The 27,447-nt window shown below is 37.7% G+C and overlaps 1 protein-coding gene across 1 annotated transcript in view; it reads right to left on the bottom strand.

Moving 5' to 3' along the window:
* LOC124623192 (DNA-dependent protein kinase catalytic subunit-like) overlaps nucleotides 1–27,447 on the bottom strand; it is a 565,210-nt gene that overhangs the window by 306,319 nt on the left and 231,444 nt on the right. Inside the window, exons 20-21 of the mRNA XM_047149022.1 lie at nucleotides 10,482–10,710; nucleotides 5,187–5,712 (exon numbers count right to left, since the gene is read on the bottom strand). Coding sequence (XP_047004978.1) covers nucleotides 5,187–5,712; nucleotides 10,482–10,710 — 755 coding nt within the window. The remainder of the gene's footprint in view (nucleotides 1–5,186; nucleotides 5,713–10,481; nucleotides 10,711–27,447) is intronic.

Here is a 27,447-nt window from a genome sequence, read left to right as displayed (position 1 = left end):
GTCTTGCATATTACCCTGTCTTCCACCTTTAAACTCTCAGGTTTTCAAATATCATCCGATGCAGTCCCCAACAAGCAGTCTTTCCTTCTCATCCAGTATGTTAAGTCTCCCCTGACCGAAAAAAAGTGGCAGTTTTCAGTTTTCTTTGTCCTTATTTCATTTGTTTAGCATAAATATGGTATTCTTCAACCAGTTGTTCCCTGTGATTTTGTTTTAAATGGCTGTAAAATTTTGATGTTGAATTGGTCCGCCTCTTATTATGAACAACCTTAGATGAGCAACTCAAACAATTAGCCCCAATACGTTTCCTGCTCAAACTTTCAGTCTGAAGTCTAAAAATCCTACTGTCAAATAGGGTCAGTGACAATTGTGAATCTAGCTGCTTGATGTCGCTGTTTTACGAGACATCTGATTTAAAGTCTGTCGATGTTGACTATTACCAGCTAACAAATCCTTACTTTGCTAAGTCATTTTGAAGCACTAAGGATACAACAAAATTGCGTAGTTCTATCAAGTGGAGCCACATCTGTCACCTTCAGTGACCTTGGTACAACTGAGGAAGGTACCGCAAATTACTCTGTTGGCTATATTCTTATGTTTGCCTAGTTACATACAGTGTTTCTACATGTTGACAGGGGAAGGTCAGCAGTGTAAATGATAAGGCCATTCAATTAGGTTATTTTTATTACTCTGTAAAACAAACAAAGCTCTGCACAGCCAAAAGGTTGGTATGAACATCATGGTGGCTTTCCCACAGTAGGATGACCGAAAGATGCCCCCTGACAGTTGCATGACTGCTTTGTGAATCTGCCTCAACCAATACTGTAACATTGTTTTGTTTATGTCCCTATTGCAATGCCTCAGCACTGTTACCGCTCTATAAATAACGATTATTTTCACCTGGCCATTTGCACTTCACATCTAATAGCTGGCAACAATGCTGCCAGTTCTCGGGGATCTTCTGTCATCAACTCTCCTACAGACATGATGCTACTGAAGGTAGTATTCCTAAGACCTCTAAACTGACTTTCCAGGTTGTTACAAGAAGACCAGCATTTAACAAGGACTCAGAACATGGTGTAAAGTGGCATTTTTCACATTTACAAATGACTGATCTCCAGTAGGTCCTAGGATTTTTTCTGTTGTTCATCACTTATATCCCTTCCAGGAAACTCCACATATTTTGATTGTAGTATGGCACTTATTCACTAAGCCACCAAGTCATACTGCCATAACGAATAATTCAATATTTATGAAACAGATAGCTTGCTGTGCCTCAGAAACAAAACTGGAAAAAAAAAGTTTTTGTAATCTATGTTGTTTGTTAGGTGACTGAAGAATAAAAAATGATAAATAACAATTAATTATTTGCCTTTGCAGAGACAAATAATCCTTTTATATGCAAATAATTTATTTGTATGTATAAATCTTTGAATTATTCATGTATTCAAATAATTATCACACAGAAATTAATTCGAATAATGTCTAGTGTGAGTTTCGGGGAAAATTGAAGTGTATATCGAAAGGATAGGCAAATAGGAAATGAAGGTGGTGAACTTGTTACAGTAGACGAGAAACTCAAATCCACTGAGATTGAAACTGAAGCTGCATGTGAGATTGTTTGGGCAAGACTCAGTATAAGGGGTGGGCATAAAATAATTGAATTCTTCTATCGCCCACCTGACTCATTTCCTGATGTAACCAAAAACTTTAGAGAAAATATCAGTTCACTTGTACCTAAGTTCTCCAAGCATACTGTAATAATTGATGGAGACCTTACTCATCCAACAATTAATTGCGAAATTATAGTTTTGTTAGTGGTGGGCATGATAGAACAGATAGTCAAGAACCTCACTCATAATGGAAGTATTAGGGATCTAACAGCAACAAACAGAACTGAACTCTTTGAAGATTCAATTACTGAAACTGGTATCAGTGACCAATACATGGCTATGGCAACAATGATTACCAAAGTACAACAGTCAACTTAAACAAGCACAAAGATATATTTTCAGTAAACTAGATTTTAAAAAATCAGTAGTGTCATATCTCAATGAGGAACTTTAAACTTTCAGCACAGAGCAGGAGTATGTGAAGGAACTATGGCTCAAGTTTAAAAGAATAGCTGACCCTGCACTGGAAAGATATGCACCCAGTAGCATAGTTCATAGTGGGAGGTAACCTCCATCTTATAAAATCACCGTAAAGAAGACAGAGAGATTACTGCATAATAGGTGCAAAACAAAGCATAGGGCTATAGATAGAGAGATGCTGAATGAAACGTGACTGGCTGTCAAGAGAACAGTGAGTGATGCTTTGAGTGATTACTGTAGCAGAATATTGTCAAATGATATTTCACAAAATCCAAAGTAGTTCTGATTGTATGTAAAGGCTGTTAATGGCACCAAAATTAGTGTCCAAGAAACTTAAACTGAGGCTAGAAAAGCAAAATCTAAAATGCTGATTTCAAATGTTCCTTCACAAAGAAAAGCCCAGGAGAATTAACCCAATGTAATCCTCGTACTACTGAGAAGATGAATGAAGTAAGTATTAGCATCAGTGGTGTTGAGAAACAGTTGAAATCGCTAAAACTGAACAAAGCTCCAGAGCCCAATAGAATCCCTGTCAGATTCTACACTGAATTTGTGGCTGAGTTAGCCCCTCTCCTAACTATAATCTATTGTAGATCCCTCAAACACAAACCTATGTCCAGTTATTGGGAAAAAACACAGGTCACACCCGTTTACAAAAAGGGTAGTAGAAGTTATCCGTGAAACTACCATGCAGTATCCCTGACATCGATCTGTTGCTGGATCTTACAACACATTCTGAGCTCAAACATAAAGAGGTTTCTTAAACAGAATGACCTCCACAATACCAACCAGCATGGATTCCAACACCATCGATTATGTGAAACACAACAAGCACTTTTCTCACATGATATACTGAAAGCTTTGGACCAAGGTAGTCAGGTAGATAGAGTATTTCTTAAGTTCCAAAAAGCATTCAAATCAGTAGCATACCTATACTTATTGTCAAAAGTATGATCATATGGGGTATTAACTGAAATTTGTGACTGGACTGAGGACTTTTTGGTAGGGAGGACACGGCACATTATCTTGCATGAAGAGTCATCATCAAGTGTAGAAGTAACACCAGGTGTGTCCCAGGGAAGTGTGTTGGGTCCCTTGCTGTTCATGTTGTATATTTATGACCTTGCAGGCAATATTAATAGTAACCTCAGACTTTCTGCAAATGATACAATTATCTATAATGAAATACTATCTGAAGAGAGAGGGGGGGGGGGGGGAGAGGGAGGGGGGAGAACCTGCAGAAATATTCAGTCGGATCTTAATAAGATTTCAAAGTAGTGCAAAGAATGGAACTTGCTTTAAATGTTCACAAACATAAAATTGTGCACTTCACGAAACATAAAAACATAGTATCTTATGACTATAATATCAATGAGCCACTCTTGGAATCAGCCAACTCATACAAATACCTAGGTGTAAACACTTTGAAGGGATATGAAATGGAATAATCACATAAGCTGTCATGGGTAAAGCAGGTGGCAGGGTTCAACTTATTGGTAGAATACTGTGGAAGTGCAATCAGTCTACAAAGGAGATTGCTAACAAGTCACACATGTGAGCAGTTCTAGAATACTGCTCAAATGTGGGACCTGTACCATATAGGCTTGATGGGGGATACTGAATGTACACAGAGAAAGGCGACACAAATGGTCACAGCTTCTTTTGATCCATGGGTGAGTGTCACGGAGATACTGAAGGAACTGAACTGGAAAACTCTTGAAGATAGACATAATCTGTTCTGAGACAGTCTATTAACAAAGTTTCAAGAAACGGCTATGAATGATAACACCAGGAACATACTACAACTCCTATGTACCACTCATATAGCGATCATGAGGAAAAAATTAGGCTGATTACATCATGCACAAAGGCATTCAAACAACCGTTCTGCCCACACTCCCTAATAACTCGTACAATGGGATCCATCCTCTGCCATGTGCCTCACAGAGGTTTGTAGAGTGTAGCTGTAGATGTAGAGCTCTGGGTACAGAGAGATGTCGCAGCTCAGGCACTCCCGTTTTGCCAAATTGTGCCCAGTCATCATTTGGGTCAACCAAAGAGGCATCTGTGTGTTATCAAATATCTTGGATGCAAGACATAAGGAGGAAGTTGTGACTTAGATCTTTCCTGACGAAGATCAATCAATCAAAATGTTGAGAGCAGTGTGTGCCGAAAAATGAGTGCTGCATACTGCGTTTGCTTTCAGCAGCAAGGAAGGGAGGAAGATTATATTAATACCTCATTGATGATAGGGTCATGAAACATAAAGGAAATGCTAGATTGGACAAGGATGATAAAAAGAACGTTCCTGACACTCTCCTAATGCGATTTTGGGAAACCGCACAAAAACTTAACAGAATCTGTATGGGCAAAGGGAGATTTGAACCATGTATTTCCCAAATGTGAATCGAGTCTTAAACACTATGTCACTTCATTCAATTGCCAGTACAAACTTTCATGGAAAAAACAACTATGAAGTGGTTATGACAGAAGCCAGATATTTACATACGGCAATATGCTTTCCTTAGCATTATTAAAGTAGACAAGATGACTAAAGTGTGCACAGGAACCATTTTTTACTGACACACTGACATGTGCCTGCTCACAGAGGTAGCAAAATAAACATTTACGGATCATTTTACAATCTTAATATTTCAGTATTCATGCAACAATCCAAATCTGATCTTATAATTTTCCCCCTTCTCCTACCAAAGGAAAAATAAAACTACTCAAAGGCGAAATTTTGAGGACCCAGGAGTGGCTGTCTCTTGCTACAAGCATTTCCAGAAAATCTTCTCAACAACACACACAGAACCTTCATAAGTGGCTTGATTAGAGAAATACTGTAGTCAAATTCAGGAAGGGTTTTCTTGAAAAGATGTGAAAGTAGGTTTATGAAAATTTTGGAATTCACATTGTGCACTAAATTTTCAAAGTGACTTTTACTCAGGAAAGCAAATGAAATATATAACTCAGTTACAATCACATTCTCACTGAGGCTCACACGATAAAGATGTATTAAGGTACATATTTATTTAAAGAAATTTATCATAAATCATTAGAATGTGTTTGTGAACCTCTGATTACACTCACCTCAATGACCTGCTCAAATAATTCACTTCTGATAAGAGTACTCATTGCCTGTACGGCATCTCTCTGACTGGCATGGACAGTGTCCGACTTGAAAGAAGTTTCAAGTGATCCAAATAATAAATCACTGTAATTTCTTAAAAGTTTGGATAAATTTTCAAGCAAGCAGTTCAGAGCTTCTGGAGGTAAATTGGCTTTCAGAATTTTCATCAACTTTTCCATCGTTGTCAAAAAAGTCTGATGAGTTTCAGCAAAATCTGCTCCAAAACCCATTTCTGTGGGCTTGATTAGACAACATGATATAAATTCCCATAGCTCATTACTACTGAGGAAATCACTGGGGAAGACTGGTTGAAGTTGCTGGCTTGCCTTACAAACTATAAATATAAAATATAACAGTCTTTCAGTTGCTACAAACTTATATCTTCTGTAATTTTCAACTTCTGTTGGAGTTCCAGTGGCACACAGATCGTCATCTGCCCCTTTAAGGCCTAATTTCTTCACAAAATAAATTGCTGCTTGAAATATCCTGAAAACAAATAATGATGTAAAATTAAGTTACTTGAAATGTCTAAAAGCTTATGAGCTATAATAATCTCTATTTTTGATAATGTTGATATCCAAATTTCTGCTGGCATTTATTTACATTGATAATATCTTTAATAGAAAGTCTTTAGGCTGGACAGGAATTTATCCTTTCAATTGAATCATTATATCCCTAACACAATAACTTAGTAACATCTCTTTTTCTACTAACTTCTAAGAGCCTATATTCAGCTATAGCATAATGTTTACCATATTTCACAACAAGTGCAAGAGTATATTGTATCAATGAAAAGAGAAAAGAACTTTCTCACCAAGGACCCACGAGTTCCCTTTACCAAAGTTAACATAAATTTAAATATTTTGGTACAGGTTATGGTTAGAAAAGCTTAACAGGTAAGCACTATTCCATCATAATCATAATTACTTATCACAGGACGAGAAAGTATTTGATCATAAGTTGTGATGTATCAAAGTTTCAACAGTGGAGAATGAGAATTATCTTTTCAGTCAAATCTGAGTATCCACCAAGTCAGTCCACTCAGCAGATTAAAAATTACCAATATTAATAACAAAACTTTGTGAAGAAATAATAAGCAGTCAATAGGTTACAAAATGGAAGATTTACTTAAATCTCTTGAGCATGGTTTCAATGTTTATAAGATCATCACCTTCGGAAGAATATTAGTGGCAACACAAACACGTTAACAGTGGAGACGACAATTATTCAAACTTACTGGGTTACATGTTGTAGCAGTTACTGCATTACATGTTGTTAGCCGAAAGGCGTAAGTAAAATATAAAATTTCACCTCCATAATGCTAAAAGCAGACCCAAAATGGTATCGTCATTGAGTAATAATTCACCAATGTACAGCTCACGCACTCTTCACAAGGATGGTGCGCTTTAGTGAAAGAACATTATGCTATATGTGGTAAAAATGATGAAATTAAAACTACGGCAATAAAAATCATATCATATTTAGCCGTGTACATATGTACAAATAATAAAATGGCAATAAGTAATGAGCTACCATCAAGAAACTCTTACTGTAGTAAAACCAAATTACATAAACCGTTAGTGTAAATACAGTACTATACAATACAATAAGATCACAGAGGGAGGGGAGAGGGAGAATTGGGAGGGGGTGGAGAAGGGGGAGGAGAAATTAACTACATTTACAACTAAAAAATACAACATATGTGAGACACTGTGAACATCAAAACCTCAAGAAAGACATTACCATAAACAACGAAGAAACCGGCGATTTTCATCATTAACAGACAAGGAAAATGACATATCCAACAGTCAAATGATCACATGTAACTCGTTGTTGTTGTTCTGGTCTTTAGTCCCGAGACTGGTTTGATGCAGCTCTCCATGCAACTCTATCCTGTGCAAGCTTCTTCATCTCCCTGTACCTACTGCAACCTACATCCTTCTGAATCTGCTTAGTGTATTCATCTCTTGGTCTCCCTCTACGATTTTTACCCTCCACGCTGCCCTCCAGTACTAAATTGGCGATCCCTTGATGCCTCAGAACATGTACTACCAACCGGTCCCTTCTTCTAGTCAAGTTGTGCCACAAACTCCCCTTCTCCCCAATCCTATTAATACCGCCTCATTAGTTATGTAATCTACCCATCTAATCTTCAGCATTCTTCTGTAGCACCACATTTCGAAAGCTTCTATTCTCTTCTTGTCCAAACTATTTATCGTCCATGTTTCACTTCCATACATGGCTACACTCCATACAAATACTTTCAGAAACTACTTCCCGACACTTAAATCTATACTCGAGGTTAACAAATTCTTCTTCTTCTTCTTCTTCTTCTTCTTCTTCTTCTTCTTCTTCTTCAGAAACGCTTTCCTTGCCATTGCCAGTCTACGTTTTATATCGTCTCTACTTCAACCATCATCAGTTATTTTGCTCCCCAAATAGCAAAACTCCTTTACAACTTTAAGTGTCTCATTTTCAAATCTAATTCCGTCAGCATCACTCGACTTAATTCGACTACACTCCATTATCCTCGTTTTGCTTTTGTTGATGTTCGTCTTATATCCTCCTTTCAAGACACTGTCCATTCTGTTCAACTGCTCTTCCAAATCCTTTGCTGTCTCTGACAGAATTACAATGTCATTGGCGAACCTCAAAGTTTTTATTTCTTCTCCATGGACTTTAGTACCTACTCCAAATTTTTCTTTTGTTTCCTTTACTGCTTGCCCAATATGCAGATTGAATAACATCGGGGAGAGGCTACAACCCTGTCTCACTCCCTTCCCAACCACTGCTTCCCTTTCATGCCCCTCGACTCTTATAACTGCCATCTGGTTCCTGTACAAATTGTAAATAGCCTTTCGCTCCCTGCACTTTACCCCTGCTACCTTTAGAATTTGAAAGAGAGTATTCCAGTCAACATTGTCAAAAGCTTTCTCTAAGTCTACAAATGCTATAAACATAGGTTTGCCTTTCCTTAATCTTTCTTCCAAGAACATAACAGAGAAGTGGCTTGATTCTTGTGAGCAAAATGTTAAAAAATTCTATTTCTTGTAAGATGTGCTAAGAGGCCCTGCTTATTATTTCTTCACAAAAATTTCATCCTACAGTTGCTGCTCCAGGCATGTACAGAACTTTAAAATTAATAAAAAAGTAGCTGTGAAATCTCAATACACAGTGTTGCACGAAAGGCGAAGAAAAGTGTTTTTTTTTTTTTTTTTTTTTTTTTTTTAGATGTCATTTCATAGCGGAGTATGATATATATTTCACTATTATGTGCATATATCACCAAATTTTACTGCAAATTGCCCACACTATTGCAAATTATTAGCATCAAGTGCAAGACTCAAGTTCTGTAAAAACTTTCAAAGTTTTATTACAATCACTTCAAGCCTGCTTATGATGATTATTGCTATTATTGCTATTATTATTATTATTATTATTGTTTGAAAAATTTTATGAATACATTAGATGAACAGTTGACAGAGATCAGATTAAAGTAGAAAGGGGTGCTGAGATGTCTGACTTGATTGTAATGGGGAAAGTTGTTACATAAGAGATAACAATTAAAATGCAACAAAAGCAGATAGAGAATAAAAACGCCAAGATGACAGGGATATCTAAAAACTTAAACAGCATTTACTAAAATACAACGAGGTCCACTGATAAGACACAGGGAAGAAATGACGTTCTACATATGGATGAGGGAGCTTAGCGTCACACTTGTAGGTAACACAACCCCAGGAACAGAAGAATAAATACACAACTATGGAATACATACCTACTTAGCAATGATACCAAGATGATAGGGAATGACAGCGCAATGATTCAGGCAGTGAAATACACAATAAAAATAGAGATTTTCAACATTTACTTTCCAATCAGATTATACATGATCTGATCAAGACTACTCAGACTCCACTACACAATGCAGAAATGAACACTTTATGTCATGAGAGGTGGGCCCGCCAGAACAAAAGGAGGCAGGAAGTATTGTGTTCTCAGTAGAGAGGCAGTAACAGCACAATGGGTTGACCAAGAAAGCTTAATGACTTCACATGTGTACTAGTTACTGGATGTCACCCATTTCCTGTTGATGACTGGAGTGAAAATGTGCGGGAACAATTACAGCTAAACCAAGACTTGGCAGAACTCGTGTATGGACCGACAGGGACTACTGAGCATTGTGGAGGGTGGTTGTAAAAAATCACATGAAATCAGCTGAACGAAACACACATGAGTTCCAAATTTCAACAATGGAAGGGCATAAAGAGTGATGCCACTGGACAGTGGATGACTGAAAACATGTGATTTGGGGTGATGAATCACACTACACCTTGTGGCAATATGATGGAAGACCTAGGGTTTGGTGAATTCCTGGAGAATGTTACCTGCCTTGATGTGCAGTGCCAATAGTGATGTACAGTGGAGGTGGTGGTAGGATATGGAGGAGTTTTTTTTTTTTTTTTTTTTTTTTTTTTTTTTTTTTTTTTTTTTTTTTTTTTTTTTTTTGTATTTTGGGCATAGTCCCATTATTGCGCTTAGAAAGCTCCAAATGTAGAAGAATATGAGCACATTTTACATCTTTGTGTACTGCATACAGTAGAGGAGCAGTTCAAAGGCAATGATTGTTTATATTAGCACAAGAATGCACCCTTTCATAAAGCAGCATCTGTGAGGCAAAGGTTTCTGGACAGTAACATTCCAAAAGTGAATTAGCTTGTCCAGAGTTCTGATCTGAGCCTATCAAACACCTTTGAGATGAGTTAGAACATCAAGTATTCTGATAACAATGAATTGAGCATTTAGGTGACTGTCCTTTGCTGTCATGCATCACTTATGCCACTACATTCCTTACATCAATTATCACTTTTTCTCTATCTTTGAGGTCATTAACATGAAATGTGAGTAACTGTTATGGCTGAGATGCTGCTGCAATGTAATTAGAAGAGTACTACTGCAGAGACTAGCACATTTCAGGGAATTGTGCTACCATCTACAGCTTTTCTGAAAGTGAATTGGAGAGTGCTTTTGGAATATACCTCCCACTTGATAAGCAAATACTGGAAAACAGGTTGCATTAAATTACCACTTTTTTTAATACTATTAACAGTGTTTCAACACAGTGATTAAATACTTGGTGCTCAGAGACCACAGAGTTGTTTTATTTCAAGCTGTGAAGCAAATAACATCAAAGGCTGCTCAAATAACATTTACAGCACCTACAACTGGAATGCAGTAAAATGAATAAGGCAAACCTTCCATTGTGTAATAGCAACACACTAAGCTGCAGCAATTCTTCCTCGATAAACCATATATAGCAATCAAGCCTTGCTGTTAGAACAGTTAGCCACTGCTGACTTCTTTGGAGGTTTTCGAAGTCTTCAGAAAATTCAAGTATATGGCCAGCATCACAAATCCTTGTTACATAAGCCACACCTTTTTCAGATACAAGTTTTGAAACAAATTCTTTTGTAGTTTTTACACCTGCAATTAAGAAAAGCATGAACATAACATTAAATTATGAACCATAAATTTTCAGATAATGGAGACACAACGTAACATCACACACTGTATTAAGAAGTTGCTAAACTTGTTTGGAACTTTTAGATTGAATGCTCATATGATACTGTGTAACATACAATTATTGCAAAAACAATAAAAAAATAATATTAAGGCATTTTACTGCTGAATACAAATATGACAGAAAAAGCAAGATTACATAATAACAAAATTCAGCAATAAAAACACATTCAAGCTTCAATTACTCCCATGAATATTCATATGCAACAATTTATGAGACAGCTTATATAGTGTCACAATGCTTCTAAAATTTAGAAAATTACAAGTGAGTAATATAGTGTGTCTGAAAATTACCCAGTGAACATGTACTGAATTGCAGCACTTGCATAGAACAAATATGACTACTAATACAAAAATGACATTCAGTTATAAAACGACAAAACACAGGTAGCCAGATGGTGTTTCTGTGGTTTGTACTTTCCACAGCTTTTAGCAAATCATTCCAAGCAAATGTCAGGAACGGTCTCTAAAATTTAACCATCTTCCTCACTTGCTGCTCATTAATAATAAACTGAAATTAACATTTCACATAGTAATAGTGTTATTAACTGAAAAGAAATCAATCATCATTCATTTTGGGAGGGACACATTCCATGACTGTGTTACCATGAACTCAAGGAACAAAAACTTTAACAAAATTGACACAAACTCTGAAATATCATATGAAGTGAAGAGCATGGCGTTGGATACAGTATACAGCAAAGCAAACTGATTAGCATCAGGAATGAATTCACAGACATTTTCAAACTTCTACGCAATATAAAATAATATATTTTAGGCAGTGTGATACTGAGGGAAAAGTACTGTCACACTCCATCTTTGGGTCACTGGCAGCCCTGCACCAGGCAAGACAAGAGTTTTTGTACTTTTGTAAAGATAAGTTATGTAGATTGTAATAACAGTCAGTTTCGTACACATTACTCATTAAATACATGTATTAGGAGTGTGTTTTTAAGCTTAAAATTAATGATTTCCTTTTCCTTATGTACTGCTCCAGAAAATGCGGAAAGCTCGTAAAGTCTGGTTTGTAGTCGTATTTTTGTTCAACTTTTGGCACAGTAAACTTAGAGAATCCCATTTAATTGTTATTTTTTCCCTCCCGCAATTTCAGTAGAGTGTATCTATTCATCATTGAGTTTACATTTCTGTAAAATAGTGTATATCTTAAGTGGTTTGATTTAGAAACCTTTGCATCACTAGATTGTTTACATACAGTCTGCATACATTAAAATTTCATTAAAAGTTACATTCAACTGTCAATAAGTTAATTAACAGATCTGCAGTTTGTGAGTGCAAAGTTCATGTTGAAAGTGGAAATAATTAACTTTTTTTATCGTATGTCATACTCCTGAAAGACTAATTTACAGGCCTAATTTTGTGGCTCACACATAACGAAACTTCATTTAGTATAATGTGTGTTAAGTGATTTAATTCTATTTTAAGCATGTAATCTGTGTTGCAAAGAGTTATGAGTGTGGATGTTGCTGTAGGATAGTCAGAGAGGGAATGGTAAGTGTAGACTGTGGGTTGGAGTTTCATTTGGGTGACTGACTATTTAGGGAACTGACTGGAGAACTCAATGAGGGCTCTTGTACGGCTCTGCAAAAAACACAAGAAATCGCTGAACTGGAGACAAAGATTTGTGCCCTTCAATTTGAATCTGAACATGTGAAATTTGAACTAGACAGGTTGAAGGGGGAAAAAAGATCATATAAACTGGGTAAAGGTAACAAGTAATGGGTGAAAGGTGAACAGTTCAACTTCTTCATCTGCACTGGAGGTTACAGTATTGAATAAATTTGGTTTGTTACCTGAAGTAGGATGGGAAGAGCCTCATTCAGCTACAGGTTACAATATGGCACATTCAGCTACAGGTTACAATATGGTACAGCAGACTTCTAGCAAATAAAGTAAGTGTAGCTCAGTAGCAAAAGAGACTAGGAAGAACAGAGTCTTGCTGCTAAGTAGTAACTATGGGAGGGGTGTAGGCAGATGGTGCAGGACAAGTTAGGAAGAGCATACAGAGGTAGCAACTATACACGCAAAAATAAGATTTGTCAAGATCCTACAGTATCATAGCCAGCCCTGGATTAATACTGCTGTGAGCCATGTGAACAATGAGTTGAGCAGGCTGTTGCTGACTGAAATGAAATATCAAACGAGTACAGTGCCTGTTGCTACAATTGGGAGATAGGGATATATACAGCTGGTTAGATTACTTCATCAAAATATTAAGAGCACTGAATAATATGGTAGAAGAGCTTCTTGTCTGGAAAATTTAGAGAACTCTGAAAAGATTAACATCCTGCACCTATCTAAGCACCACCTAACTACAGGGTTAGACAATTCACAAACATCAAGACAAGTACATTTTGTAGTGATCAGCACACAGAAGTGTGTGCTTATGAACTAATAATTAAAAACAGTTCACTTTTCATTTTCAATTGGAACTGTATATATATCACCCACTGGGAAATTTTGAAGTGTTTATGAGGAATGTGGATTCCTTATTATGCTATCTGTCAAAAAGCATTTTAGAAAGGATTCTGATAGGAAAAATGATCTAGAAACCTTATTTGGATTCTACAATTTGAGCTCAATAATTAACTTTCCAACATTGGTGGAAAAAAAAAAAAAAAAAAAAAAAAAAAAAAAAAAAAAAAAAAAAAAAAAAAAAAAATCACTGAGACTAACCGATAATGTTTCCTTTGTTGAAGCTCAAAACAAGAAAATAACTGTTTACCCAGTAACATATGCTCTCTGATCATGATGCAAAGTTAGTTAGGATATGTAAAACAGTGCTTTAATTACTGATACTCCACAACAAATGTTTCTAATGATAGTTTACAAGAGATGACCTGGGATGAAATTTATAATGAACCAAATGCTAACATCAAAGTTAATCCAGTCCATGATAAATTCATATCATCATTTGAAAACAGCTTTCTGTATCAGGTTATCAGAAAGGACATTAAACAGCGATGTAAAAACCCAAGGATCACTAAAGACACTAAAGCAACTCGTGAAAGGGAAAAGGGGAATATGTCTGTCAGCAAGAACTAGTAGAGATCCTGCAGTAGTTGTAAACTACCAAAATCTACTCAAAATTAATGAAAAAAGGTTATTAAAAAATCGAGGAACATGCACATAATGTCAGAAATTGTTCTTTCTGACAACAAACTTAAAGTTATATGGAATTTACTGAAACAAGAGGCAGGACAACCAGCCATCAAAAAGGGTAACATCACAATCGACCTGAATGGAAAGGCTATAAATGGTGGGTCACAGCCAGCAGATATTTTTAATAACCAGTCTTAAATATAAGAGAAATCATAGGGACAAATAGTTAAAGAGAAAAATCACACCAGTATGTTGAAAAAGCAACTCTCATAAAAATTCAACCATATGAATATATCACTTACTTCTTCTTCTGAAATCAAGAAAATTATATATTCTCCGCAAAATATGAGATGATCTTGTTTTGATTGTATTCTCAATAGAGAACTAAAGATTTGTTCCTATATATTAAGCCCTGCGTTATCTGAAATATGTAAAGCATCACTAACTCCAAGCTATTGTCAAAGCCCAACATAAGAAAAGTGATTAGGGAGATGTCAATAATGTTCCTGGACATTGAAAAAGCTTTCGATCGTCTTAGGCAAAACGGCCTTATATGCAAACTAAGCGAAGCTGGTTTCCTGGATGGACTCCTATGTCTCATACACTCATATCTCACGAACAGATGTTTCACCACCGACTTGCAGGGCAAACAATCGACACAACACGGTATCCAAGCTGGAGTACCACATGGAAGCCCATCTTGTTCAACCTGTACATTAACAACTTCCCAGCAACACAAAACATGACGTTAGCCATCTACATGGATGACACAGCCATCCTTGTGCAAGACTGGAAACCGTCGAACAGTAATTCACGAATTCAGACAGCACTCAGAACTGCCAAGCCTTAGTTGGAACGATGGCATACTAAAGTAATCGTCGACAAGTGTGAAACAGTTCTGTTCACAAGCAGACCAAAACTACTGCGCAGACATAAACTCTCTAGACATATAAAATTACATACATGCCCAATACATTTCCAAGAGAAAGTCAGATAACTCGGTGTCTGGCTGGACCGCACACTTACATGGAGGGACTACATCGAATACGTTGATAACAGAGCACACGCAAGGCTCAAACAAGTCTACCCAATGCTCAACAGGGAAAGTACACTGAATAGGAGAGTGTCGAGGTCCACATACATGACACTGATTAGAACTCTAGTGACGTATGCAGCTCCCGACTGGGGATATGCAGCTCCTATATGCCTCCACCACCTGCAGATCATACAGAACAAAGTGCTACACATCATTATCAATGCTCACAATGAATACTGGCTTGAAACCCTCAAGGAAGTATTTAAAAAACACGCCACACACTACTAGGTAGGGCATAACCACCTATGGCAAGCTAACATTCACCAACAAGTGACTAACATCGGCAAGCCCCTGCATATCAGCAACGTTGACTGGATGTGCCAGCTGCCTTTAAAGCTGACCAACAAACTACAGCAGGGAAACTGACTAGCTCGCCCACTACCGCACAAACAAATCGCCAACATCACCCTACGCTGTGCATCTGATATACGACCAATCAGACACAAAATGATCATGAACCTAACTGTTAGAGATATGCTGACACTGACCGAGAGATCAACACTGGCACCCAGTGGCAGCTGCTGAGTTACAGCACTGTACAACATCAAAGGTATCGACATGCATGATACCCACTACTAACAAAGCCTACCCTTGCATGACCTCTTCCAGGCAGCAAGACATCCGCTACTGCTCTTACTACCCGACCTAACTATCGCAGAGGTCTTTCCCTTGGCTCTTGCCTTGGCACTTTTTTTCTTCTGCCCTTCAAACAGCTACCATGCATTTGACTTTCAACCCAAACTATCTCCAGATGAGCACGTGTTAATGGTTAACCTTAACCAGACGTACGCAAACATCACAGTACCCACAATGGGCAACACCTCATATTAGTGAAAACGAACCTTTACCCAGAGATGGCAGTAGACCTTTTGAGTTGGCCATCATACCAGTGTGGGCATGGTGGGGCTCAACCTCTATATAAAAAAAGATGTCAATAACTACTGACCTGTTTCACTGCTGACATCATTTTCCAAAACTGATGAGAAGGTGATGTATTCTAGAACAGTAACTCACCTAAGCAACAATAATATCCTCTGCAAATTGCAGTTTAGATTTCAAAAGAGTTGCTCTAGCAGTTCAACCAATGTAGTCTGTGGACATAATTTTAACTGGTGAGAAATCACATATGGGGTTCCCCAAGGTTTAATCTTAGATCTATTATTGTTCCTCATAATGTAAATGATCCTCCATCTAGTATACAAGCTGAAGTACTAATTTTTACAGAGAGCACAAATATTGTAATCAATCCAAGCATACATACAGCAACAGAGGAAATGGTAAACAAGGTTCTTAAAAAGTATCATTGACTGGTTTTCTACTAATAGCCTCAGTCTCAATTTTAAAAAACAGTATAATGTATTCACTTCTATAAATCTACGGGTACTACACCAATGACAGGTGTAACACATAGTGATGAAATAATGAATACGGTGGAAACTTTGAAAATCTTAGGTTTTCACATTGATGAAAATTTAAACTGGAAAACATTGGTTTTGGAACTTGTAAAACAAATAATTTCAGCCACATTTGAACTTCAAATTATTGCAAATCTTGGGGACAGACAAACCAGTATGTTGCCATATTTTGCATATTTTCACTCAATAATGTCATATGGATTAATGTTCTGGAGTACCTCATCTTTAAAAAAGAATACATGCTGTAAGGCTAATAAGTATTGCTCACCCACATTCATCTTGTAGGTGTGTATTTAAGGATTCAGCATTTTGGTTGCAGTGGCCAGAACCAGTTCTCATGTATGTCTGAGGTGTGTTTATTTGTGTAAATGTATGTTTTCTTTTCTTTTAATTTCTGAAGATGGTTTTCGCTGAAAGCTAAGCTTGTAACAGTCTTTTCATTGTCCCTGTCTGGAACTCAATGTGCCATCTTTACAGTGAATAGCAATCTACAGTTTCTAATATTGTTAATGTTCCACTGTTTATTTACGGAGTTAGGCATTCTGACTACTGCTTCACAATATATTTATCCCATTGTGAAGTTTGTTGTAAATAATCCAATGCAGTTCAAAAGGAACAATGATGTACATAATTGCAATACCAGATGGAAAAATGACATTCATTACTCCACAATAAGATTATCTTTAAGACAAAAAAAAGGGTGCATATTGCTGCAACAAAAATTTCGGTTAACCTACAAAGTGATACAAAATGTCTGACAGACAAAAAAGTAATATTTTAAAACAAACTGAAAAAGTTTCTCCTTGAAAATTCCTTCCATTCCGTAGGAATTGCTAACTCATGTCGGTATATTTTTTTAAAAACAATAAAAGAAACTTTATAAATACGCATCAAGTAGCCATATTTACAAATTAATTTGTGATGTGAATGTAGAACAATTCTTTCAACATCATCATAATTAATGATGCAAAAGATCCAGGGAATATGAAACAAACTAAGTAGTTAACTAACTAACTATTAATTACTGACAAATTCTTTTTGTGTGTGGCAGATGTGTTATGGTAAAGACATGCTCTGCTAGGGTTGAGAAACACAAGATTTAGATATAAAAATTACTGTAAACTTCAAACTGATGAACCTAACACAATCACTGGGAAAATGAAATTTCTGGACAAGGTGGGAATATCAACTGATGTGCTTCACTCAAAATGGGAATTCAGTTTACTTTCTAGTCTAAAAACAAGACTCATAATTGACAATAAGTTATTCAAATTGAAAATGGTGATTGTGATACTGACAATGGACTCAATAAAGAAGTTTTTAGGTCAACACTGTATGCAATGTCACCACCTACTTCTAAAAGTATTAAATAAAGCCAGAGGGCAATAAAATTTTATTGAATTTAATGACAGAATTCACAAAATGAATTTGAACTATACAGAGACATTGTTCAAAACAGAAACTCAGGCCAAAATCAGCAGTCAGTCACACTCTTTCATAAGCAGTCAAAAGGCAAAGTAAGAGAGAGTGAAGGCTGTATAAAATAGGAAGAAGTGACAGCACAGGTAGAGACCACAATATTTATAGTCCATCAAATAAACTAGACATAAGAGCTTTCACTTTCCGCTGTTTATATCTGCGATTTTTAGTGATTTACTACATAGATAGCTTTTCTATATCTTTCATTTCAGCCTTTTTTTCCCCATACCATTTAAAGTATCCTTCACAAACGTAAACTTTATATGTATCTTTGATACACTTAAAGCTGATACATCTTTGATACTTCCCAGAGGAACCATCCCATCTGGAAACCCTAAATATCCACAATTTGAAACCTACCCGACACAATGCACTCCTCCATCTAACTGTGATCCACACCCACTGCTCCCAAATCATCCCCTGTTAAGTTTCCAGTTTCTTAAATTTGATCTGTGCCTCACCAACATTCCCCAAATCCCTCAACATCGAAACCAACCTCACACCAGCAGAAAGAAATGCAATCCACCTCATAAAAACTCATCCTGGCCTTATAATCTTACCTGCAGACAAAGGCTCCAGCACTGTGGTTATAACTCACAGCGAATACCTAGAGGATGGTCTAGCTGTCAGATACTTCCACCTAATACCCTTGCCCCTGGTGACTCCATTCTAAAAATTCGATAGCATTTACAGCCCCTTCTGTAATTCCTACATCTACCCCAGAAGATCTCCTACATATCTCTCCTCACTCCCACCACTTCCTGCAATCCCACCTTGCACATACTTCATTAAGTACAACCACCGACAATGCTGCATTTTGACTGTTTACTACATCCCCACTGACAGAATCTCTGCATTTGTGGAACATGGCTTTCAGTTGTTACCTATAAACTACAGTTCTATACAAAAGACACAAACTACTCCTAATACCAACTCTGCACAGTTCCTGGTTTTTTACCATCCAGCACTACCCTTCTCTCTGTTCTTGATGCCTCCCTCTACATGAACATCTGCAATGCCTCTGCCCTTGCTGCTATTAAATACTAACTCTCCCAATGCCTGACTCACTACAAGTTTATAAACTCCTTCCTAGTCACCATGACCCCACTCACACTTACTTCTCCTTCGAAGACATCACCTAGAAAGAAATGCATGATACAGCAATGGACACCATCGTGGCATTATCCTATGCTAACCTGTTAATGGGCCATCTCAAGAAATTCTTCCTAAACACTTAGAATCTCAAACCCCTCATGAGGTTCATGTTTGTTCATGACATCTTCAAGATTTGTACTGTTGGTGAGAACACATTCCTCCACAACCTGAACAGCTTCTCTGCCATTCACTTCACCTGGTCCTCTCCAGCCTAACAGGTCACCTTCCTCAATGCTGACCATCGCCTCAAAGATAGCCACATCAGTATCTCCATCCACATCAAACCGACCAACCACCAACTATACCTCCACTTCGACAGCCGTCATCCTTTCCATACCAAAAAGTCCCTTCCGTACAGCCTAAACACCTGCGGTCACCAAATCTGTAGCAACAAGCAGCCCTCCTCCATTTATACCAAGGGTCTAGCTCAGATCTTCAAAGAACAAAATTACCCTCTTATCTTAACTTTATCCGCAAACAGATCTCGCATGCCCTGTCTCACCAGACACTTAACATTCCCCACATACCCATTGTCCAGCCACTTCTCTCATGCTCTACTTCCACTCACAACAGGAGCAACTGAATCACATTCTCTGCTAGGTTTTCAATTAACTCTCATTTTGCCTTGAAATGAGATATATTCTCTTCGCCCCCTCCAAAGTGGTATTCCACTGCCCATGTAACCTATGCAACATGCTAGTCCATTCCTACTCCTCTCCTGCTCCCAAACCCTTGAATCATGGTTCCTATCCCTGCAATAGACTTAGATGCTGCACTTGAGCCATACATCATTCCACTGCCAGCTACTCCAGTCCTATCACAGGACCTCCCGTTCCACAGCCAATAGCATATGACCTATCAACCAAGCTGCAGCCACTAAGCCACATTCTACATGGACATGACAACTAACAAGCTGTCTGTCCACATGAAAGACCACTGCCAATCTGTGACCAGGAGACAAAGGCACTGCCCAGTTGTTGAAAATGTCACTCAACACAATGTGCTTCATTTTAACAACAACAACTCCTTGATAGCCTGTGCCATCCCACCAACACCAGTTTTCCTAAACTGCACAGGTGGGATCTCTCCCTTCAACATATCCTTCATTCCTGTAACCCCCCTGGCCTCAGCCTTCACTTGTTTCTGTCCTCTACCTGCCTATTCCCTTTCCTGCTCTCACTCCAGTACTACACACACAGCCTATTCCACCAATGTACCTGAACAGTCCTTTCCCTTCTCTACTACTATCCTGTTCTCTTCCCCCTACCCCTTCTCCCCCTTCACCACCCCCCAGCCCCCTTCAGAGCACAACCTCCTGAGGCCACACCTAGCACTCCTCCCTGCCATCCCTCCTGCCTCACACCTCTTCTGTAACCCCATGATTCACCCCAGCAAGGAATGCTGCTTACATCAGAGCCTGGAAACAACAGCGGCCACAAGTACAAGTTGTGCTTGTGTGAATGTGAGCGTGTTTTCTGTTTCTGATGAAGAACTTAGTCCAGTAGCTGAATATATTTTTCATTTCCTTTTCATCATGCATGTATCTAACTCAATGCCTCATCTATGTGGTAAGTAGCAATCTTTTCTTTCCAGTTGTTGTTATTCTATCCAGGATTTTCCATTGTTTAACATGTTCTCATTTACTACTTCATGCTGCTATTGGAACTGTCTCAGACTCTGCTCTAAGTGTCAACATTCTCCTTTTCATTCTCAGAATACCTTACTTAGTCTTGTGTAACATGCCATAATTCTGTGGTAGAAGTTACGGACGAACTTGTCACTTCAGTTCATTATAGAAATAATTTACAGACCAAGGTAGGAGTCAAGGAAGACTGTCACTGTACAATGTTTGATTATATTTATAGGTTGTTGTGGTTATACTGTTGTAGAAAAGAGCAATAGGTGGAAAGGACACTGCTAATTTGGTGGTGACGAGAATCCCAACCAAGCAGTAAGCTGAGTAGCAAAGATACTAGAAGTTGCACGTGGCTCCTATCTCAAGTCACAGCAGCTCACCATGACAATTTGAAATTGCTAAAAATGCTAATACCACAGTTTGTTTACTTATTCTTACTGGTTCGCCAATGGTTTGAAGGTTTGAATGGGAAGTACAGTTTTGAAAGGGGAACAGCTTGTTGATAGTTGGTGATAGATCTGACCTCGCATTAACCAGATGTTAACAGAGTAAATCTGGGAGGGTGCTGCATGTTCACTGAAAGATGTGAAGGTACAGATATTGGGTGTTAATTTCTCAAAGATGTTCTGGATGTAAATTTTTGTCAGGCAGTCACAATCTTTAGTCAGTATTAAATCAAAGGGGAGATCTTACACAAATCATTGGTGATTAATAAGGTACAGATAAATAAATGAATCCATATGGATTTCTTCATGAATTTTCTGTGCACAAGACATATTCATTGTCATTTGTGGTTGTTGATTGGTGGAAATATCTAACTGGTATGAGTCCAATTAGTGTTCCAGTATTCTGGGATAGTGGTCTGGCCCAGAATCCTCTCATGGTGAAGAGTGGTACCGTATTTACTCGAATCTAAGCCGCACTCGATTCTAAGCCGCACCTGAAAAATGAGACTCGAAATCAAGGAAAAAAAAATTTGCCCGAATCTAAGCCGCACCTGAGATTTGAGACTCGAAATTCAAGGGGAGAGAAAAGTTTTAGACCGCACCTCCGAATCAAAACAAAGTTGGTCCATTGTAATATGAGACACAATTTAGGTCGAATGAATGACGATACAGCTGCAGTAGTTTGGTTCGAGACATAAGCTTAGCAGTTAAGCTTTACCAGGTAGCCATTGCTATGTGTCAGGCACTCCGTCCGTATTTATACGGGTACCCTTCCTTTTTCACGTGCTTCGTCTGGTTTGAATTGATTGCTTATTTTTCTTTGATCTGTTCAGTGCCGTTCTCTTTGTTATACGTGTATACGTCACTCTAAGCTGAAGATGCATTACTGTACTGTGTCATGCATTGTTTGTCGCATTCTGATAATGAGTGTTTACGGCCTGTCGCCGCTCGCGGCATGGCTTGCTTTTGTGCGTGCTACCGCCGCTTTTTTTTCTTTAAGAGAGAGAGAGAGGAATCGTCTCATTAGCGAAACAATGGCAAGAAACTGCTATTTGTTGTTACTTACACTGCTGCCTTCTTTGATAATGATCAACAAGAACCAAATAATAGACTGCGTTAGAGATCGAGAGTCTAGCGAAAATTTTTCTCCGTTTGAAAATCTTTGCAGACACCTCTTTAGTACATTACATTCTGCACAGAAATTAGAGTCATCTTAGGTTTAAAAATCTAGTCAATTGCCGTGCTTTATTTCTGACTGTATCACTACTATGCATAAGAATAATAGGAATATAAATATGATATGTATATTCTTCCGCGTTTGCTGTTGTCTCACTCCAGTCTTGTAGTTTATTAGGCAGACAGAATTTAAATGAGATAGCAGCAAACACGAAAGAATACGTGGCAAAATGTTTATATTCGTATTACTCTTATGGTGAAGAGAATACTGCATGTGATTCACAATTCATAAAAGTTCCTATTAGCAACCATCTCTTCTCACAGGTAGGAAAAAATTCAGAACGTAGAGTTGGCCATATTGACAAACATCCCTAACAGTCTTGCCAGTCGGATTTTCGTAGTACATTGAAATGCTGCAACATTCGAAGATGAACAATACGGAATTTGTATTTACTTCGATGGATAATGTATGAAAATGCAGTGGTCGAAACTCGGGGCGGAGGAAAAAAAGCTCGTCTTCCGCCTTTTTTTTTTAATTTATTTACTGACGCAGAGGTTTTGGCGCCAGCATTTATCTTTGTGCCTGCAAAGCATGCCTGTGTAGCGCTACATATATTCGACGGCAGAAGTTAGTTGTGGCGGCAGCTACCAACATTTTTTCAGAACTTCCGCTTACTTTGCACTCGATTCCAAGCCGCAGGTGGTTTTTTGAATTACAAAAACCGGAAAAAAGTGCGGCTTAGATTTGAGTAAATACGGTATCTGCTTGTATTGTGGGAATTGATTGTATGGTTGTTGCATTGAGTGTGCAGTTATTACTCCACCATATTTTACTACAGGAGCTTCTACAATTCTTTACCACTGCAGAACCTTAATTCTAATACAGCATAACTGGCCCATAACTATGCAAAGATTCACACATAGTTTCATTGCGTACTTTCATGCCATCAGTGAACCACTAATACAAGCCACAAACAGCATTATCAACCACTTGAAGGAAAAATCTGTGTCGAGTGTCTTAGGTGTTTGTCACTTTATAGTGAAGGTCTTAGTCAGGGGCCAACACCCAATGAAGCTCAGATATTTGCTTACTATCATGTAGGACGAAAGTGGCAGTGGCAACTTTTTTGCAGTTCTTAAGAATCTGACTAGTTCCTTCAGGGCACACAGACAATCATGTACGTCACCAGTTGAATGTATCGACATTTAAAGAAATAAAGAACTTGTTTTTATATTTAAAAAAATCAGAGTTACCTAACTGCTTCATTTTTCCCCATTAAAATATTGAAAGAAAACATTAATTTTAGTCTCATGATCTATTTTGAATACTCATGCAACTAGTAGAAGGATAACATTAAAAGGAAAAGAGAAAATGTAATCGAAGTATATGATGAATAGGACTTAACAAGAAAGGCTTTGTACTAATATCTATAATGGTTACAATTGCAAAATATTAGGAGATATTGTACTGCTGAGAAAATTTAGAGCTCACTGCTGAGTAACTGGTTTTCTTTTGCATAAGAACAATTCTAATAACATTAATGAGAAGTGATCAATAAGATGGCACAAAAGAAATTTTAATTATGGTAAGTAAGTACGCATGAGGTACTAGGTACCTATTAATGCAAGACTATTGAAAGATATATTATTTGCATGATTAATTTATAGGAAATATCAATCACAAGAATGAAAATTGCTCCTATCACAGAATAAAAAAGGCAACTATGTCTTGGACAGAGTTAGTGATATAAAAAGAAGGGAACTAGTTTTTTTAACTCACTGGCAGCTTCGAATACATTTAAATTAAAATATCTTGACATATTAACACATTTTTATGAGGCAATCCTACTTCCCCACAGGAGTGAGTTCTCTTAGCTGCAAGGTGTTGGCACACCTGTATCTTGCAATTTATAGGTCCTGATCATGCGTCCAAAAACCAGATTTGCCAGCCATAGTAAACAACACACATCACACGTTTGATGAGAATACATGTAATAGCTAAATAATCTTTTCTTGGGGGCGGGGGATTTCTAGGGGTGGATTTGTTTCTGGAGAGACACAAAAATCATTTTTTGATTTCTGGGTGGAGGGGGGGTTTGAGGGGGAGGTTGATTTTTTTCTCTGGGGAGACTATTTCTCCTCTGAAAACCAACCCCTGGTACATGTGTGGTGGGGAGTGTAATAACAAATACACACAATTTTTTTGCTTCCAGAGTGTGGGATGTATCTATAACCCGAGGGTGGGAGTGTATCTATAACAGGACGTATCCCAGAGTGGGGATGCTTTCATTCTAAAGTTTAATGTCACGTTGTATCATATGGCATTAGAAACTGATGAGCCTCAAGCAGAGGTAGGTGTAGACAGGACACAACAAACTTTCAATAGGAAATTGAAAAAGAATGTAAGAAAGTCATCGAAAAGGAAGAAAGTTTTGTTGTTAGGCAGTTCTCATGCCAGAGGTGTAGGCCAACTTCTGCAGGAGGAATTAGGACCAGAATACCAGGTCACAAATTTTTTCAAACCAAGTGCTAGTCTGGATCAGGTGACAGAGGATTTAGGTTCACTCTGTAAAGGATTTACCAGGGAAGACACCGTGGTTATTGTGGGAGGGCCAGGGAACAGCATCGACAGAGATCCTGGGTACAGTATAGAGTGTGACCTGGTAAAGATTGCGTCGGCATCGAGACACACCAATGTTGAATTTGTATCTGTCCTGAGACGCCATGACCGGCCTCATTTGAACTCTTCTGTTGGGAGAGTTAATTTGGAGTTGGAACGGCTGCTTGCGTCGGGTGCGGGGGCTCATATTGGTGTGGTTGCTGTTGATTATCTCAGTAGGTGAGACTATACCAGGCACGGCCTACATCTCAACAGGAAAGGGAAGGGGAAATTGGCTGGGGTAATAGCAGGAAATTTAAGGGGGGGAAGCACTGCCATGAATGGTAAAATACCAGTGGTTACAGGTGTTGGAGCAGCACCTTTTTTAGGATAAGTAAGACAGAAAGATGTCAAGTTCTACGAGAGGTCAGGATTGAAACAAATCTTCAGTTTAGGAAAGAAATTCAACAGCACAATTCTAGCACATTGGATCACCAATCACAGCTATCAATTATAAATTTTCGTCAATCACCAGAAATTTTATCTCCACCAAGTTGTATCTCAGTCCTAGGTAATTGCATTGATGAACTAAAGTCACCCAACCCAATTGACATAATCTGCCTCTCTCAACACCATGTGACCACTGGTATAGGAACTAGGCCTAAGCACAATGAGAAACTCAGACAGGAGAGTACTGCAAATGTTAGAATAAGGAAAGGTTCTCATAAAAGTATAATTAAAAATAATGTAAGTATATTTCATCAAAATATTGGGAGTTTAAAGAATAAAGTAGATGAGCTTCTGGTTTGTTTGGAAGATTTAGAAGCTGAGAATGAAATAGATATACTATGCCTGTCTGAGCATCACATTGTTACTGATATGGATAAGGTAAATGTAAGTGGTTATAAGCTCTCTGCACATGTAATGAGAGAAAATATGGAGAAAGGAGGAGTTGCCATATATGTCAAAAGTTATCATTGCGCAAAAAGTATAGAAACAAAAAAGTTTTGTGTAGAGAAACATATAGAAGCATGTGCCTGTGAGCTTAAATTAAATAAAGGCACATTTATAATTGTAACTGTATATAGGTCCCCATCAGGAAATTTTCATCTATTTCTGAAAAATTTGGACTCCTTGTTGTGCTATCTGTCAGACAGGGGGAAGCAAATTATTATTTGTGGGGACTTCAATGTAGATTCTCTGAAAGAGGGTAATAGGAAAAATGACCTTGAAATATTACTCGGTTCTTTCAATTTGACACCCGTTATTGATTTTCCTACTCGGGTGGTAAAGGATAGCAGCTCACTGATAGATAACTTCTTTATAGACCAAGATAAGTTTAACCAGATAAATGCTCAGCCTGTTGAGAATGTCTTTCTGATCATGGTGCACAGCTAGTTACAATATATGACATAGCTCCATTCAGCAATACTAAACAGTCCTCCAAAGTAGTACGTTCAGTCAACAATTTAACAATTGCAAATTTCAGGGAAAGCCTACAGCAGTTAGACTGGGATGAGGTGTACCGTGAACCTGATGCCAATTTAAAATATAATTTATTTCATGACATTTTTGTAAATGCATTTGAAAACTGCTTCCCCAAGAAAATAGTTAAATATACTCGTAAGAAACCTTGTAACAAACCATGGCTTACTAAGGGTATAAAAATATCTTGTAACCGGAAAAGGGAAATGTATCTGACAGCAAGAAAGAGTAGTGACCCAGAAACTATCAAAAATTATAAAAACTACTGTGTTATATTAAGAAAAGTTATTAAAAAATCCAGGAGTATGTGTATCATGTCTGAAATCAGCAACTCTGATAATAAAATTAAAACAATTTGGAATATTATTAAAAGAGAAACAGGTCAACCAAGAGCAGAGGAAGACAGTACTACCATCAAATTGAATGAAAACTTTACGAACAAAAAGTCAGAAGTTGAAAATATTTTTAATAATCATTTTCTAAAAGTTGTGGATGTAGTAGGATCCAGGTGTTCATTAGAAGATGCTAGGCTGTTAATGGAAGAGGCCATACCTATGCAATTTGATACAATTGAAATCTCACCCACTTCTCCCTCTGAAATTAGGCAAATAATAAACTTGCTTAAAAGCAAAAACTCACATGGAATTGATGGCATTTCCAGCAAAATACTAAAAGCTTGTTCTCAACAGATAAGTAAGATTCTCAGCCACCTGTGTAATAGCTCTCTGGGACAAGGTATTTTCCCTGATAGACTGAAATATGCTATTGTTATACCTTTGCATAAAAAAGGGGATAGATCTGATGTCAACAATTACCATCCAATCTCCCCTCTAACAGCTTTATCCAAATTTTTTGAGAAAGTAATGTATTCAAGAGTAGCTTCACATATCTGTAAAAATGAAGTACTAACAAAATGTCAGTTTGGTTTCCAGAAAGGTTTTTCAACAGAAAATGCCATATATGCTTTCACCAATCAAATTTTGAATGATCTGAATAACCGAACACCACTCATTGGGATTTTTTGTGATCTCTCA

Source organism: Schistocerca americana, chromosome 1 (assembly GCF_021461395.2).
Source record: "Schistocerca americana isolate TAMUIC-IGC-003095 chromosome 1, iqSchAmer2.1, whole genome shotgun sequence".
Classification (NCBI taxonomy): Eukaryota; Metazoa; Arthropoda; class Insecta; order Orthoptera; family Acrididae; genus Schistocerca; species Schistocerca americana.
This window is presented reverse-complemented; position numbering and strand designations above follow the sequence as displayed.